At 38.8% G+C, this 16,886-nt stretch overlaps 3 protein-coding genes across 4 annotated transcripts; 1 reads left to right on the top strand and 2 right to left on the bottom strand.

Annotated features, from left to right (window-relative positions):
* Positions 1-375: 375 nt before the first annotated feature.
* On the bottom strand, positions 376-1,360 carry LOC134195831 (myogenic factor 6-like). Its single transcript, XM_062664919.1, has one exon. It carries the CDS (start codon positions 1,045-1,047, stop codon positions 565-567), a length of 483 nt encoding a protein of 160 aa, XP_062520903.1. The 5' UTR covers positions 1,048-1,360; the 3' UTR covers positions 376-564.
* A 175-nt stretch (positions 1,361-1,535) lies between these two features.
* LOC134195830 (endoribonuclease LACTB2-like) lies at positions 1,536-15,289 on the bottom strand. Of its 2 annotated transcripts, XM_062664918.1 has the most exons (7): positions 14,989-15,289; positions 10,989-11,218; positions 9,787-9,939; positions 9,656-9,727; positions 9,523-9,604; positions 1,853-1,933; positions 1,536-1,794 (listed from the first exon to the last, which is right to left on the bottom strand). In XM_062664918.1, exons 1-6 carry the CDS (start codon positions 15,287-15,289, stop codon positions 1,890-1,892), a joined length of 882 nt encoding a protein of 293 aa, XP_062520902.1. In that variant the 3' UTR covers positions 1,536-1,794; positions 1,853-1,889. The 2 variants fall into 2 exon arrangements, with proteins under 2 accessions (XP_062520902.1, XP_062520901.1); XM_062664917.1 differs by having other exon boundaries at positions 1,536-1,933.
* A 30-nt stretch (positions 15,290-15,319) lies between these two features.
* LOC134195627 (chromatin accessibility complex protein 1-like) lies at positions 15,320-16,496 on the top strand. Its single transcript, XM_062664681.1, has 3 exons — positions 15,320-15,514; positions 16,165-16,243; positions 16,308-16,496. Exons 1-3 carry the CDS (start codon positions 15,329-15,331, stop codon positions 16,421-16,423), a joined length of 381 nt encoding a protein of 126 aa, XP_062520665.1. The 5' UTR covers positions 15,320-15,328; the 3' UTR covers positions 16,424-16,496.
* The last annotated feature ends 390 nt before the right edge of the window (positions 16,497-16,886 follow it).

The following is a 16,886-nucleotide window of genomic DNA, read 5'->3' as shown; positions in this document are numbered from 1 at the left end:
CGTTGCAATAATACGCGGTCTCTGTAGTATTACCTGCTTCTTTGCCTCTTGTACAGTGTATTGTAACGTTTTCTAGACGCCGTACAACTCGAAATGTCGGGATAACACAACCATGCAGTTTCCACCATAACTATTCTGCCGTCACGACCTCCTCCTTTACAGTGGTGTGGTATACACTCTTCACAATGTCTTGACAATGCCAAGTAAGACGACACGATGAATCGTGAAAAGCGTGCAGCAATGTTTGCAGTCAGGTGCAATGCATGCACTTCAATTCGTCCCGCAGACAACTCTAGGCTTCAACACACCCATTTGGTCCCATTATAAGCAGCAAGAACCCATTCCGGCAAGCGTCAACGACAAGAATACTTATATATCGTTCATCTCAACATCTTTTTCTACAGAATAATTAGTCAACTAAACAGATTACAAAAATAACAGTCCATGCACATACAGTACATGCACATACAGTACACGCACGACAGCTAGTACATACATTACAAGCTTACTCGATACATAAAAATCAAACGCAACGTCTAGAGCACAACAACAACTTGTCAGCTTTTATGAATTAAAACTTGCGCACACACCGATTACTGGTGACATGCAATGTTCGACTGCATCACAGCCACACATATGACAAACGCCGAGCTGCTGGTGACAGAGCAAATCCCTCGAAGAACTCGCAGCGTTCGCGTCCACCGCCGATTGACTCCCTTGCGGACTACAATCCGACGCGCAGAGCATTTCGATAACGTCATCGCCGCTCGAGCCCACGTTGAGCTTTCCTCTCCCATTCGCTGAATCGTCGAGCAATTGGTCTTGCATTTGACGAATGTACTCGATGGCTAACTCGAGGACCGTCTTTTTGGAGACTCGTGAACGCACAGGGATAAACGGTAGACACTTTTGTAGTTCGTCGAACGCCTTGTTGAGCTCCTGTGAGCGTCTCTGCTCTCTCAGCGCAGCTCGTTTGCGACGCGCTTTGGTCCTTGCTTGAGTATCAAGCTCCGCAAGATCCACACCGACGTCAGACCCACTCGACATGCTCGCACGCACTCTGCCTAGACAACTGACCGGTTTCTAGACGCGTAGAAGACTAATAGCAACCCACACACTGTCTCCAGTTTCTACGTGCACTGATAGCGGCAAGCCAGCAGATCCCAATCGCCTGTTGCAATCAGTTCGCGTCGTCGAAACCGATACTATTCTGGCTCTGATCTAGGTGCAGCTGAAATCGCATGCCCAACATCACTGTATACATATATACCGGTACCAGCCAGTGCAAACCGCACGCCAGAGCGAGACCGACGGGTGTCTAGCAGCGGTCAAATGCACCCAAGGAGACACAGTATGGTACAAAAACGTTCCTCTCGACCTCTAGTAAAAGATACCACAATGGGACTGCATCGATTTCCACTATACCAGTATATCACATGTACTATACCGGTAAATTACTACTAAACAACACAATTTTGCTGCACATTTCAATTGCTGTCTAGGTGCACCATGCCAACTCCATTCGAAGCATCATGCTTATCTAATCTCATATATTACAATAGGACTTTTCTACTAGACATGCGGTATATATCCACTGGAGATAAAATCAGAGCGAAGACAATAGAAAAATTGTGTGTATACATTAATGGAAGACAATAGAAGGACAATTGTGTACAACAATTGTTTTTGTACACAATTGTTTTCTGACTGGTGGCGTCTATACAGGAAAGTGTCCATAGATAGCACATGCACGTGCTGCTACGTCGTTGGTTGTATTGCCAATTAATAAACCGCCTATCAAACCATCAAACCACACTGTTCACACTACACTGTCGTAAACCAATCCGCTCACCACGTGTCGAGCTTGCTGGCATACTGCATCCTCAGCGTCACAGTTTGCTAACAGTCCACCGCTCTCCCACGTCAGAACGACCTGCATGCAATAAAACAAGTATATTTTTACGTCTACAAATTCTAGATAACCGACAACCGTGCAATTATCCAAACAAAAGAAAATATCAAAAGTCAGTCATTACACCACGTAGTCATTTTGCCGGTCGAGTTAGTCAATTAAGTCTGTGCATGGTTATACACACAAAAGGGTCTATACAGCAGCACTCCAGGAACGGCCCTTAGAAATTGATGCCATCCATTAGCTACCGGTCATTTGAAACTATCAAGCAGGACAAAACACAGGAAACAAAATAGAGATACTCCATGCTCCGTGGGTTATACGTCTGTAGACGGCTCTGCATGACGGTCATTGTATACATGCATGTGCGCAACTATAGTTGAAAGCGTTAGAACTCTACCAAACAGCAAGCCAGTCTGAGCACACATCAGACGTCGACTGTATGCTTGCGAACTTGATCCCATTGCTCTAGCTAGATACGTGGGCACGCACACAAGTCCAACGCTCTAGGATCAAACGTCCATAAATCGACACGAACTTCTCTGTCTTCTGCAGTTTGATCCCGGCGAGCAGACGAAAGCGCTAATAGAATATCAAATACCGTATTGAGACCTGTGCTCCTTCGCTGTTTTCCGTGTACTCCTAACGGTAGCCTGTACAAACTCACATCTAATGCTAAAGCATTTCGCAGCAACTGACATCTTTCTACTATTTGCTAGCGACGTCGAAAACCGCCGATAAAAAATTCGTTTTACCTTGTGGTGATAACACTGTGGGTAACGCACGTTAGCACAGCAAGCAGTATGATGGTCCCTGTTCGCCGCAGCACGTGTTAGCTGCTGTCGAGACTTTTAGAATACAGTAAATAGTTCTCTTCTCTCTAGCTAGAGTAGTTGGACATACATATGAAGCGTTCTCATGAGAAACATCAGTAAATGAGTCATCCGAGTAGGGTCATCCGGGGTAACTCCGTGACCGGGGCACCTCTGTGAATATCTAACTCTGTTCGCGCGTGAAGCGTCTTACCTCCAGTTTAGGATTCAAATCTCTGCTACTATTAGTAAACTAGACGTAGGATTATGAGTTTCATAGCAAGTCGATTGGCACGAAAGATCTAATAGGTATGCCTTATTTGTCGCTACCACAATAGATGCAGTAGAGAACGTACCCAAGCAAGCAATAGTTACAACTATTCGTAAGTCGTAGTTGCCAGAACAAAACTCTGTTCACGAAGTTGCCCCACCCACAAGAGTAGCAGTGCCGACCGGACGAAAGTCCCAAATTATCTCAAGAACGATTGAGATTTCAGAGATGGTCGCCCACATGCTGATTGGTAGAAGGCTACTGCTCCGTATACGGTAGTAAGATCAAGTGACTACAACACTCGTACGTAGCAATATACGGGCGTGTATCAAATTACTCACGGAGTTACCCCTGATTACCCTTTTAAAAAGTCCGTTCAAAGAATGGAGAGCCCGTGGGAAATGTGGTTACCAGATAAGACATATAGGGCGGAAACTACACTATTGCTATCATCCTGGATTGTAATACAACAATCGATAAATGGGCAATTAGAGCAATGGTTGCTACCCAGCCCTCACTGCCAACTATCTATCTACTTTAGTACGTCAGGGTTCGTCCTGTTCAACAGTTTTCTGCCATTCGAATTGGCCAGGGAAGGCGTTGAAAATGTGACGGCGGCGAAATGGAAGAAGTGTGTCGACCACGTCATCCAGAAAGTGGAAAACCATTACAGAACGTCAGACGGCGTGGTAAAAACGAGCGGTAGAAAGATTAGTAGGTGCGAAGGACTTCAGACAGTGAAGAGATCCTCCTAGGAGACGACGAGAATGACAACAATGACTAGCGGCTATAGTTGTACGGTATCCGTAAGCGCCTCGCGTTCGTGAGTAGGGTAGGTGTACCTAATTGTGGACACTCCCCGGTAATTTGAGTTACAATCGCTGTTTTCTCTGGTAGCCTGCACGAAGAGACAGTGAAACATGTCCGATATACGCACCATTGTCTAGGCTTCGTAACGGTACCTGTACGACTAGAATCGCACAACGTCAGCTAGCGCACTAGCAAAATATACGGGATAACGTCTGTAAACAGCTTGAACGCGGGGTGTATCCTAATTGTGGACATTGTTTTCTCCGTTACAGAGAGCGACTGAGCCTGAGTAACAGCTGGACTAGATACCTGAATGGTTGCCTCACAAGCTGGTATTTTGGGCCTGCAATCAAAACCATGTTCTGTGGTGTATCACCTCTGTGTAAAATGGCGTCGTGCCATTCAATTTTTGCAGAAACCAAGTGTTCTGTCTCCAATACAATGCAGGAGACAATCAATCATGTTTAGATGAAAGTCTGAACTGTAAACTGTGGTTCTAACATCTCTTTGCGTTGCTAGTAGAGCTGATTATTGATATCAGACAAGGTAGTTTTGACCTTCCACCTACCCTAGGTGAGTTTGTAGGTTTTCTATTTGTGTCTTATATTGTTGCCAGATCTAGTAGCAGTGAAGACAATCAAATTCTGAATGGATTACGAATGTTGCTGATATTGACATTCCACCTACTTTGTTCGTTCTCATTTCGTACCCTATTGTGGCCAAATGTAGTAGCAGTGAAAACAGCTAGATTGTCAGTGGATTACTGATGTCTAGATCTAGTGTGAGTGAAGATATTCACGTGTCTACTGGACTGGAAATACACGTTCACTCCACGCACATAATGCGCTTCTCTAGCACGTAACCCTTGCATTTACAGTCAACGTAACTATAAGCTCAAAACTTTACCAAGGTACTCAATAATTGCTTAACTAACGTCAGGGCACTTTCATGATCCAACAAAAGATCGATTCGTATACCTCGAATTTGTGGACGTGATGGGAGGAACCTTGTAGGTGCTAACAGTTTCGCAGATAAATCGTAGACTCGTACCCAGTCCTCCTCCTCGCGCGTGCTCCACGTGTTTTGGCACGTGCTTTTTGTTCCACTCGCCAGGAGAAGGACTGGTAACATATTATGTCACGTGAAGAACTAGTTCTTCACGTGGTAGGTTTTCGGTGTATTGATTGGTCAAAACCGCAACGAGAGACGAAAATGTTGTTACAAGAGCACGCGTAGGATCCTATTATAATGAATTGAGTCGCAATTACCTTGACTATTAGACGGTTAGTATAGGTTATAGACCGCTGGCGAGTGTTTAAACGAGATACATCCCGCTCCGCCCACGAGTTGGCACGAGGGCGAAGTCCGAGTGCTAACGAGCTGGGCGCAGCGGGGTGTATTCGTTTATACACTTGCCAGAAGGTCTATAACCGGCTTGTAGCACCCAGCTGAGGCCTTGATATCCTCTAGGCGCGGAAGTTCAAATCGGTTGTGTAGCAAAATGTTCTGAAATCGACTTGGGCATTGAAACAGCAGAATTGCCAGTTATTGATTTTTTGGAAGCTAGTAAACTGCTAGACGTTGATGTTGTTTCTGATCAGCAGTCTTCTGAATCTCGTTTCCAATTTCATCCAGTAGTTTTCATAAGTTTCTTGATTTGTGTGTTCCCCCTTACCCCACAAAAGCTACTGCATGTGCGCGGTTAGAGTGTTCAACGCATGGAAGAAATGGAGAAACAAGCAGCCAACCGAAGAGGGAGCGCTCGGGCGGTACATGTACGTGCATGATCTGCATGTTACGAACAACAGAGAAATGAACTACTGGCTTGCAAGGTTTGTGCATGAAGTTCGGAGACAAGCTGGAAAGCCGTATCCACCTTCTACCATGTAGCTAGTTTACAGCGTTCTGTGCGCGCGAGTATCTTTCTATAGCTGGACGCCTAACTACGGTAATTTTTTCCAGAAGGACGACTCTCAGTTTAGTTTGCTCAGGTCTGCACTTGCTACACGCATGAAAGAACTCATTATGATTTCCGTATGCATCGGTAGACCCACGTATTGTTTGTTCTGGCTGGCAGATATGTTTCAGTAGCCTAATTGTTATGTTCACGAACAATTCACATCTTGATAAACCAGTAGCCCAGGCAGTTATACGGCCGGTCAATACGTAGCGGAAGTGGGATGTCATTTATTGTAAGCGAATACTGCACACTGATTGGCGCAGACGAAGCTAGGGTGCTACAATTAGCAATAGTTGTCGTCACGCAAGGTGCAAACTCATTAGTGTCTCTGCTGTGGACATCATGACAACGACGTCTTCTCCAGCCGGAATTGACAGAGATGTCTCTAGCTGCTCAGTACGAAGTGAATGGTAGCCAATAGACGACAGGAGCGCGTACAAGGTGCATTCGCTACCGATAGATAGTGAAGCTACAATGTTCATGAAGCGAGGATTTCGCTCGTTGCAACGAAAGCGATCTACTTTGTAACTCTAATTTCTGAACAGTCCCTAGAAAGAGCGTAAAGCTTTGTGTTATTTGTGTTGGCTGGCGACGTTTAGCGTTGTACTCTCGTGAGACTAATTACTCGACACCATATTATCAGTGCAGGTGGCAACAATTTACAGGATCGGTTTCTAATTAACTAATGAAATAAATGGTCACATGACATAATATGTGTGTGGTGGAACGAAAAAGCACGTGCCAAAACACGTGGACGAGTCTAGATCGTGGTGATACACAACAGAACATGGTTTTGATTGCGGCCCAAAATACCAGCTTGTGAGGCAACCATTCAGGTATCTAGTCCAGCTGTTACTCAGACCCACTCGCTTTCTGTGGCGGAGAAAAATTGTCCACAATTAGGATACACCCCCGTTTGGGCTGTTCACAGACGTTATCCCGTACATTTTGCTAGTGCGCTAGCAGACGTTGTGCGATTCTAGTCGTACAGGTATTGTTCCAAAGCTTAGACATTGGTGCTTACATCAAACATGTTTCCCTCTCTCCGTTACAGGTTACCAGAGAAACAGCGTTTGTAACTCAAATTACCGGGGAGTGTCCACAATTAGGAACACCTACCCTAACACGTTCAACGGAGTTTTCAGACCGTCTACTGAAACGCCGAGTCCTAGCTAGACAATACGTATATGTTGAAACCCTAGCTGTCATGGAAGCAAACATGCAAACTTCCTAGTAGTTTAGATTACGTATAGGCCTAGTATAGGTAGTCGTCGTTTTGCGATCGTGATCAAGACATAGATGCAGCACAGTGTAGTAAAGGATTGATTGTAGTATGGGACGCGTGAATAGTTAACTGTAGGTGGCATTCAACTCCTGAAGGTGTTTCTTAGTTGTCAAGTACACACAGTCCCTAGCTACAATACAAAAGGATGGGACGACGGAAGTTCATGAAGCTTATTCGTCGCCGTTTGGTCACTTACACGAATCGTTCTTAGACTCATCTGTAGTCGGACACGGAAACGATTTCTAAGGTAGGTCCTATCATGAAACGTGGTCGTGGGGAGGAGAAATTTGAGATTTGTGTACACACACACACACACACACACACACACACACACACACACACACACACACACACACACACACACACACACACACACACACACACACACCAAGAGAGCCGCATATGACCACGCCCCTTTCTGCTGTGCGACCCGGATTAGAAGCCTCGCTACGCTCGGCAATTAATACCATTAGTCTCGTGGGTGTCATTTACTGGCGGTATTCTTTGTCGGTAATGAATGGGAGGAGTCTCTTTCCGGAAGCATGCTGTATCTACTAACCCAGGATCAATAGAGTTACTCTCTGTTGGCGTTGACTTTGCGCTTTGAAAATCTGTAATAACTTCTGCGGAATAGGGCAGACAGTGACGATCTTGGTATTGTTCAAAGCCGCAAGTTCCCGGATTTTCTATAGTTAGGGTAAGGACGACGTATGTATTACACAGGCGGTTTGATAAGACTTTTGCATATCAAGAGTCGTTAGGATTCTTAACTTATTAAGAAGGTTTGGTCTTAAAATAAGAATGCTGCTAATAGAGGAAGTAGCCAATTAGCAAGGTCACTAAATGGTCCGCTGCCTTGACATCAACTTACAGTTGCTCTTGTTTCGCAAGTAGTTGCTTGGTATTTCTGACTCCTCTTCTCATTCTGTTTCCTCTTGATAGCCTGCGACTTCCTCTACTGTTACCTAACATCTTTGTATTATAATATGACCTCTAGAATGTACAGTTAATGGGACATCACGTAACATCTGAGTGTGGTAAACAAATACAGCTGCATCATTAGTCACTTCCAGTGCAAAGTCAACGCGAACAGAGAGTAATGTGTCCAGAGATCTGACTTCACCTAAGCCCGGTTCACAGTATGACGCTGGCACGAGCGTCGTGCGAACGTCCTGGACGCTGGAATAGAGAAAAGTTCTAATCCAGAGTCCTAGCCGGAAGTCACCCAGCGTCCGATGACTTCACGTGCTCCGTTTCAACCAATCGAAAGTCAGTCACTGGACGTATCCGGGATATTCTATTCGTTCGGCATCGATCATTGATTCGTCGATGGAAGTTTTCATTGAGTGTGCGTGCGGTTTTCCCTGCGTTTGGCAAGTTCAGTCAAAGGACTACAAGGACATGAGGATGAAAGAAAACGCTTGATCGAGACTACGGCGCAGCAGCGCAACAAAAGCAAAACGTCGTCGTCCCTGTCTGTCGCGAGTACATTGTACACACGTGGTTACTTTGCAGCGCCAGACCACTGTTGCAGCGTGTTCTTTGTGCGATGGCGCTCGTCAGCCGCAATACTGTGAATGGTGCAGCGCTAGCGTCTTCGCTGACGCTTGTGTGAGCATCCTTGTCAGCGTCCAGGACGCTCGTAGGACGCTGTGCCAGCGTCGTACTGTGAACTGGGCTCTAGTCACGTGCTCTCGAATGATATGTCTAATTATCAACGGCGTAGGGGGCGTGTACTTGCCGAGATACGGGAATTTTCCCACGGGCTCCATTCTTTGAACAGACTTTTTTTAAATAGACATTCTGCTCTAGCTGAGATTACGCTTTCAAGTGGACACAACATGCAATTCGAGATGCACTGGAAAGTGTGTAATTGAAAAAGTATTTGTGGTTCAAAAAATTAAACAAGAGTAGGACTCTACGTGTCAGGTTCAAAAGCAAGACATTGACAACTTCTATTTCATATAACACCAACACAGATAAACAAACAAACAGACAAATGGTGAGACAGACAGATAGGCAGACAGGCACACACACCTAAAAAATAAAAAAATCCTAAATGTCAGGAGCTGCCTCTCAGAGGTCATGCCCCCAGATGTTAAGCTGGGCCCTGTGAACTACTCAGGGAACTCTGGGCCTGTGCTAGCAAACTCCTGGAGCCAGGCCAGGCACTCGCAGGAGCACTGACTTGTGTGTGAAGCCAACTGTCGTGTGAGCACCTGAAGTCTCACCAGGACCCCAGTGGCTGATGTCATGTCACAGCCAATGGCCATTTAGGACCCCAGTCAATGACCAGGTACTCATTTATACTCCTGAGTCGAGAGAAGTACTTGTGTGTTAGATGACTCTCTAACGTACTGAGCTATCGCACCACACACACACACACACACACACACACACACACACACACACACACACACACACACACACGTAAACAAACGAACAAACAAAGCAAACACACACCATACTTACATATTCGATTCTCTTTACACAATTTTTGTAAATGGTGAGCAACATTGCTGGCAGCAGCAACATGAAGATGTTCAGGTGTGTCCTACAAAAACGAATCTACAATATGAACTATACCAATACTTAACTAAGCAACCTTATAAATGACTTTCACTAGATCCATAGCAGAGTACCCACTTTGCTCACCGGATTCCAACACATCTAAAATCTAAAAAGTACCAAAGTCTCATATTGATCCTTGTCTCCCTACCAAACTGCAATACGTACCTGTTTTTCTCGTTGATTTCTGTGAGCTATGTAACCCTCCATAACCTCTTTGGCATTCTCCACAACTGGTCCATGGCCGGGGTAGATTTTGGTTGGGTTGAGAGCAGAGAGTCGTTGCAATGACTTCATGTAGTCGTATAAGTCTTCAAACACCTGACCACAAACTAAGTTACATATTTAGCCAACATGCAATACACTCTGCACAAAAGCTATTTTCAATTAATAAATTAAATTAATAAACAATTTATAATCAATGAACAACGTTGCACATCGTGATGTTTAGTACGAGTCACATCTGGTAAAGCATCCAATGCTCACTGAACTCAAACACTAATACATGTATATATCAATTAGGTCAGACCAACTAGATTTCTTGATGCTTGAATTCGCCCGTCCAGTTTTGAGTTCAACCAAAATAAAAGTAAAATGTTGATGTGCGCATCCACAGTTAATTTTTTGTGAAAAGCTTTGTATTGTGAGGGCAAAATTGGTGACTGTGTATGTGTAACCAGCATGTGTTCGCACATCTCCTTCCGTGTTCTGCTTGTCTCTTCACAGCATGTTTCTGTGTTTCAACGTTCTGTTGGCTCTTTTACACACACAGCACAGTACTCGTGTTCCTGCTCTGTTTCCAAGTCCCTTGTTTCACATTTCGTTGGCTCTTTCACACAGTGCATATCCGTCTTCAACTGTCATTTCTATGTGTCAGTCTTGTCTCTTTCAAAACTGCTCCTTCCTAGCACCGTTTCTTTACTCTTGAGTACACAAATATTGCTGCTGCTCATGTGTGTCAAACTACTGTCGTCTCCTCATTGTCTGCTCTCAAAGATTGTGCTGTCCATTTAAATTTGGACCTGAGCTTCTATGCCATCCTACATTTACTCATTTTTAGAACACAAACTGAATTTCTTTTTTTTTGTTGAGCATTTGTTTTTAAAGTGGTTTTAGAATTTGAAAACTGAAGCATTGCTTAGGCAGGATAACAAAACTGATGATGTTCAAACGTCACATAGTCAAGTTTTTCTGTATATTTTTCAGCCAGTCGGTTGAGTTTTTGTGTCAAAAATCCAAACATCAAGAAATTCAGTTGACCTAGCCTTACCAAAAAGATAAATAAATTAATTAATAATTTATTAGAAATCAATAACTAATATATTGTCACTTGCAGATCACTATAATTGAGTCTTAATATTCAAACTTACTGCCGTTCCTTCGCCTAGAATGCAGTCTCCTGAAAACAGTGCATTCTCTTCTTCCAGGATGATGGCCATGTGGTCATCAGTATGACCTGGAGTGTACAAGGCTCTCAGTGTTGCCCCCTCTGTCTCAAAAACCTCCTCTTCTTTATTCAAGAATGAGTAAGAAATGTTCACTCCAATTGTTTCGTCTCGTGTCGAGAGTCTAGGAAATTTAAAGAGCGAGACCGTATCATCTATAACATAATATAACAGATTAGAAATTTACCAGATAAAAATTTAAAAATAAAATGTAAATTTAATTAATTAAATAAAAATAAAATTTATTATTATAAATTAAATTAATAATAAAAATAAAAAATATAATGCTTGCAATAGACTTTACAAACCAGACTGATCTGGTTGAGCACGACACATAATAAAAAATAAACATAAAAAATAAAAAATAAATTAAAATTAAATTAAATTAAAAATAAAAATAAAATAAAAATAAAATAAAATAAAATTTATAATAATAAATTAAATTAAAAATTTAAAATAAAATATAAAAATTAAATTTATAATTAAAAATTAAATTAAAAATTAATTAAAAATTAAATAAAAAAATAAAAAAACCGAAATTAAAAATAAAATTATTATTTATTTATTATTATTTATTTATTTATATTTATTAATTCAATGCACTATTATCAATTATTTCAAAATTAATCAACAAACGTCCAGTTCATTCAAAGCAACTCTTCTATCAAACCGCTACCAGAAATCACATGTTGCAATGCTACGATGGCAAACTAATAAAATAACAATATTTCTTTTTCTTTTTTTTTCTTTTAAGAAATTATAAATACAGTCGTCTAAATGTCAGAAGTCTCAGATCATGATCGGTCCATTAGTTATTCGTGGTCTTACCATTGGTGCATTGTACATTCTACCAATTATTTATTTTTTAATAATTATTCAATTTTTTATTATTTAATTATTATTTAATAAATTAAAAATATTCGTGTTGACAGATATCCATGTTCTATGTTAATTTGTGCAGAGACCATTAGTTATTTATTTTTTAATTATTCAATTTTTTATTATTGAATTATTTTTTAATACACTAAAAATACTCATGTTGACAGATATGTTAATTTGTGCAAAGACTATCAATTATTTATTTTTAAATTATTGATGTTTATTATTTAATTATTATTTAATGAATTAAAATATCCATATTGACAGATATCCATGTTCTATGTTTGTTCTATGTTCTTTGTGCAGACTGCATCATATCAATTTATTATTTAATTTATTATTTAATTTATTATTTAATTGATTATTTAATTATTATTAATCTATTATTTAATTTATTATTTAATTCATTATTTAATTCATTAGCTAATTCATTGGCTAATTCATTATTTAATTCATTATTTAATTCATTATTTAACTCATTATTCAACTCATTATTCAACTCATTATTCAACTCATTATTCAACTCATTATTCAACTCATTATTCAACTCATTATTCAACTCATTATTCAACTCATTATTCAACTCATTATTCAACTCATTATTCAATTCATTATTCAATTCATTATTTAATTCATTATTTAACTCATTATTTAATTCATTATTTAATTCATTATTTAATTCACTATTTAATTCACTATTTAATTCATTATTTAATTCATTATTTAATTCACTATTTAATTCATTATTTAATTCATTATTTAATTCATTATTTAATTCATTATTTAATTCATTATTTAATTCACTATTTAATTCATTATTTAATTCATTATTTAATTCATTATTTAATTCACTATTTAATTCATTATTTAATTCATTATTTAATTCACTATTTAATTCACTATTTAATTCATTATTTAATTCATTATTTAATTCACTATTTAATTCACTATTTAATTCATTATTTAATTCACTATTTAATTCACTATTTAATTCATTATTTAATTCATTATTTAATTCACTATTTAATTCACTATTTAACTCATTATTTAATTCATTATTTAATTCATTATTTAACTCATTATTTAATTCAACTCATTAGTTAACTCACTATTTACCTCACTATTTACCTCATTATTTACCTCATTATTTAACTCACTATTTACCTCATTATTTACCTCACTATTTACCTCATTATTTAACTCATTATTTACCTCACTATTTAACTCACTATTTACCTCATTATTTAACTCACTATTTAACTCACTATTTACCTCACTATTTAATTCATTATTTAACTCATTATTTAACTCACTATTTAACTCACTATTTACCTCACTATTTACCTCACTATTTAATTCATTATTTAACTCATTATTTAATTCACTATTTAATTCATTATTTAATTCACTATTTAATTCATTATTTAATTCACTATTTAATTCACTATTTAATTCATTATTTAATTCATTATTTAATTCACTATTTAATTCACTATTTAATTCATTATTTAATTCATTATTTAATTCACTATTTAATTCATTATTTAATTCACTATTTAATTCACTATTTAATTCATTATTTAATTCATTATTTAATTCACTATTTAATTCACTATTTAATTCACTATTTAACTCATTATTTAATTCATTATTTAATTCATTATTTAACTCATTATTTAATTCAACTCATTAGTTAACTCACTATTTACCTCACTATTTACCTCATTATTTAACTCACTATTTACCTCATTATTTACCTCACTATTTACCTCATTATTTAACTCATTATTTACCTCACTATTTAACTCACTATTTACCTCATTATTTAACTCACTATTTAACTCACTATTTACCTCACTATTTAACTCACTATTTAACTCACTATTTACCTCACTATTTAATTCTTTATTTAACTCATTATTTAACTCACTATTTAACTCACTATTTACCTCACTATTTAATTCATTATTTAACTCATTATTTAACTCACTATTTAACTCACTATTTAACTCACTATTTACCTCACTATTTAATTCATTATTTAACTCATTATTTAACTCACTATTTAACTCACTATTTAACTCACTATTTACCTCACTATTTAATTCATTATTTAACTCATTATTTAACTCACTATTTAACTCACTATTTACCTCGCTATTTACCTCACTATTTAATTCATTATTTAACTCATTATTTAACTCACTATTTACCTCACTATTTAACTCACTATTTACCTCACTATTTAATTCATTATTTAACTCATTATTTAACTCACTATTTAACTCACTATTTAACTCACTATTTAACTCACTATTTACCTCACTATTTAATTCATTATTTAACTCATTATTTAACTCACTATTTAACTCACTATTTAACTCACTATTTAACTCACTATTTACCTCACTATTTAATTCATTATTTAACTCATTATTTAACTCACTATTTAACTCACTATTTAACTCACTATTTAACTCACTATTTACCTCACTATTTAATTCATTATTTAACTCATTATTTAACTCACTATTTAACTCACTATTTAACTCACTATTTACCTCACTATTTAATTCATTATTTAACTCATTATTTAACTCACTATTTACCTCACTATTTAACTCACTATTTACCTCACTATTTAATTCATTATTTAACTCATTATTTAATTCACTATTTAACTCACTATTTAATTCATTATTTAACTCATTATTTAACTCACTATTTACCTCACTATTTAACTCACTATTTAACTCACTATTTACCTCACTATTTAATTCATTATTTAACTCATTATTTAATTCACTATTTAACTCACTATTTAACTCACTATTTACCTCACTATTTAATTCATTATTTAACTCATTATTTAATTCACTATTTAACTCACTATTTAACTCACTATTTAACTCACTATTTACCTCGCTATTTACCTCACTATTTAATTCATTATTTAACTCATTATTTAACTCATTATTTAACTCATTATTTAATTTATTATTTAATTTATTATTTAATTAACAATTTGTACAGACTACATCCCTACCTGTCTGCAACTCACACACATCTCTGATTCCTCCTACATGGTCACCGTGCCAGTGAGTCACAAGCACGTGCTCGATGTTGCAGTCCTGTTGCTGTAGCACCTCCTTAACGAGTGCAGGATAGCCTTCTCGACCCTCTCCAGTGTCAATCAATATTCTTCTTCTTCCCGTGCCAACCAAATATGTATTCGTGCCCTGAAGCGTAAACGGCCCCGGGTTCAATCCTAGAATACGTATTACACGAGATGAAAGCCTTTCTATCGTCGGTAAGACTGAACTCATATTTACAATGGAACTACGCATGCGCTAAATTTGATAAATCTCTAGCGCACGTTAGTTTGTATGGCTGATGCGACGAAAGCTCATCTGACGAAGGCAGAGAAAGGAGATTCGGCGAGTATGGATGCCGGTGCTGAGAAGCAGATCTCAAAGGGTTTACCTTTGGCGAGAATCAAGGCGATTATGAAATCGTCTCCCGATGCAGCGACGATAAGTCAAGAGGCGACGATCACAGTAGCGAAAGCGACGGTAATGCATATTGATAAACGTTTGCTCACGTTAATTAATGATAGGTTTGTGAACCTGTCGAGTCTAAGACAATTGGCTCTGACAATTCGATAGTCCTCGGATATCCGGACCGCAAAGTGCGCCCTTTCTAGATTTAAGAATATTTGTACATGTATAGTCTACAATGTGTGTGTGTGTGTGTGTGTGTGTGTGCGTGGTGTGTGTGTGTGTGTGTGCGTGGTGTGTGTGTGCGTGGTGTGTGTGTGTGTGCGTGGTGTGTGTGTGCGTGGTGTGTGTGTGTGTGTGCGTGTGTGTGTGTGTGCGTGATGTGTGTGTGTGTGTGTGTGTGTGTGTGTGTGTGTGTGATATGTGTGTGTGTGTGTGTGTGATATGTGTGTGTGTGTGTGTGTGTGTGATATGTGTGTGTGTGTGTGTGTGTGTGATGTGTGTGTGTGTGTGTGTGTGCATGATATGTGTGTGTGTGTGCATGATATGTGTGTGGTGTGTGTGTGTGTGTGTGTGTGTGATGTGTGTGTGTGTGTATGTGTGGTGTGTGTGTGTGTGTGTGTGTATGTGTATGTGTGGTGTGTGTGTGTGTGTGTGTGTGTGTGTGTGTGTGTGTGTGTGTGTGTGTGTGTCTGGTCTGTCTGGCTAATACTTCTCATTGCTAGGAGTCATTCATAGCTCTCCTCGTCCAAGAGGCCCTGACGTCTTCCGACGAAAAGAAGCTTCTCGACTACAAAGACATTTGTACGTTCACACCTCCGACACCCATCCCAGTCATACTCTACAACATAACCTTGTCTCTGTACAGCCGAGTTGGTTGCCACTAAGAGCCGCCTAAGATTCCTGTCAGACATCGTTCCTAAGAAAGTGAAGGCAAAAGACTACCTCGCATCCCTCAATGCTAGCGAACAACCTCAGTGGTAGATACAGTTTCCTCATACAAGCGCATCCTAATTAGCATATTTAATTAATAAATCTAATTAAACTAGAATGTTACATTGGCTCGTTGTGTTACCCATTAGGTACAAATTCGTGTCTCTCAGCTAGTCGTGTTGAATCAACTGCATGTATACCAGTGCACATTGATTCAACTGCCAGAACATAAACGACATACATGTATCCAAGTCTATACTCAATCAATCCAATCAATACACATTAGCCTAGTCCCCAGACTCATGAGCTTGGCAGTGTCTGGTTCCCCTATTACACTTTCAACCTCCAGTTTGTATTACGTCTCTGGTTTCAACGGGAGGTTGAAAGTGTAATACTGTACAAGACACTGTCAAGCTCACGTGAGTCTGGAGACGAGGTTATACACATCATGTTGGACATAGACATATACAACTGTATACTCAATCGATACACATCATGTTGTACATGCACGCAC

This window comes from Corticium candelabrum, chromosome 20, assembly GCF_963422355.1.
Source record: "Corticium candelabrum chromosome 20, ooCorCand1.1, whole genome shotgun sequence".
In the NCBI taxonomy this organism is placed as follows: domain Eukaryota; kingdom Metazoa; phylum Porifera; class Homoscleromorpha; order Homosclerophorida; family Plakinidae; genus Corticium; species Corticium candelabrum.
Note: the sequence above shows the minus strand (reverse complement) of the source record. Positions and strands in the feature narration are given on the sequence as shown.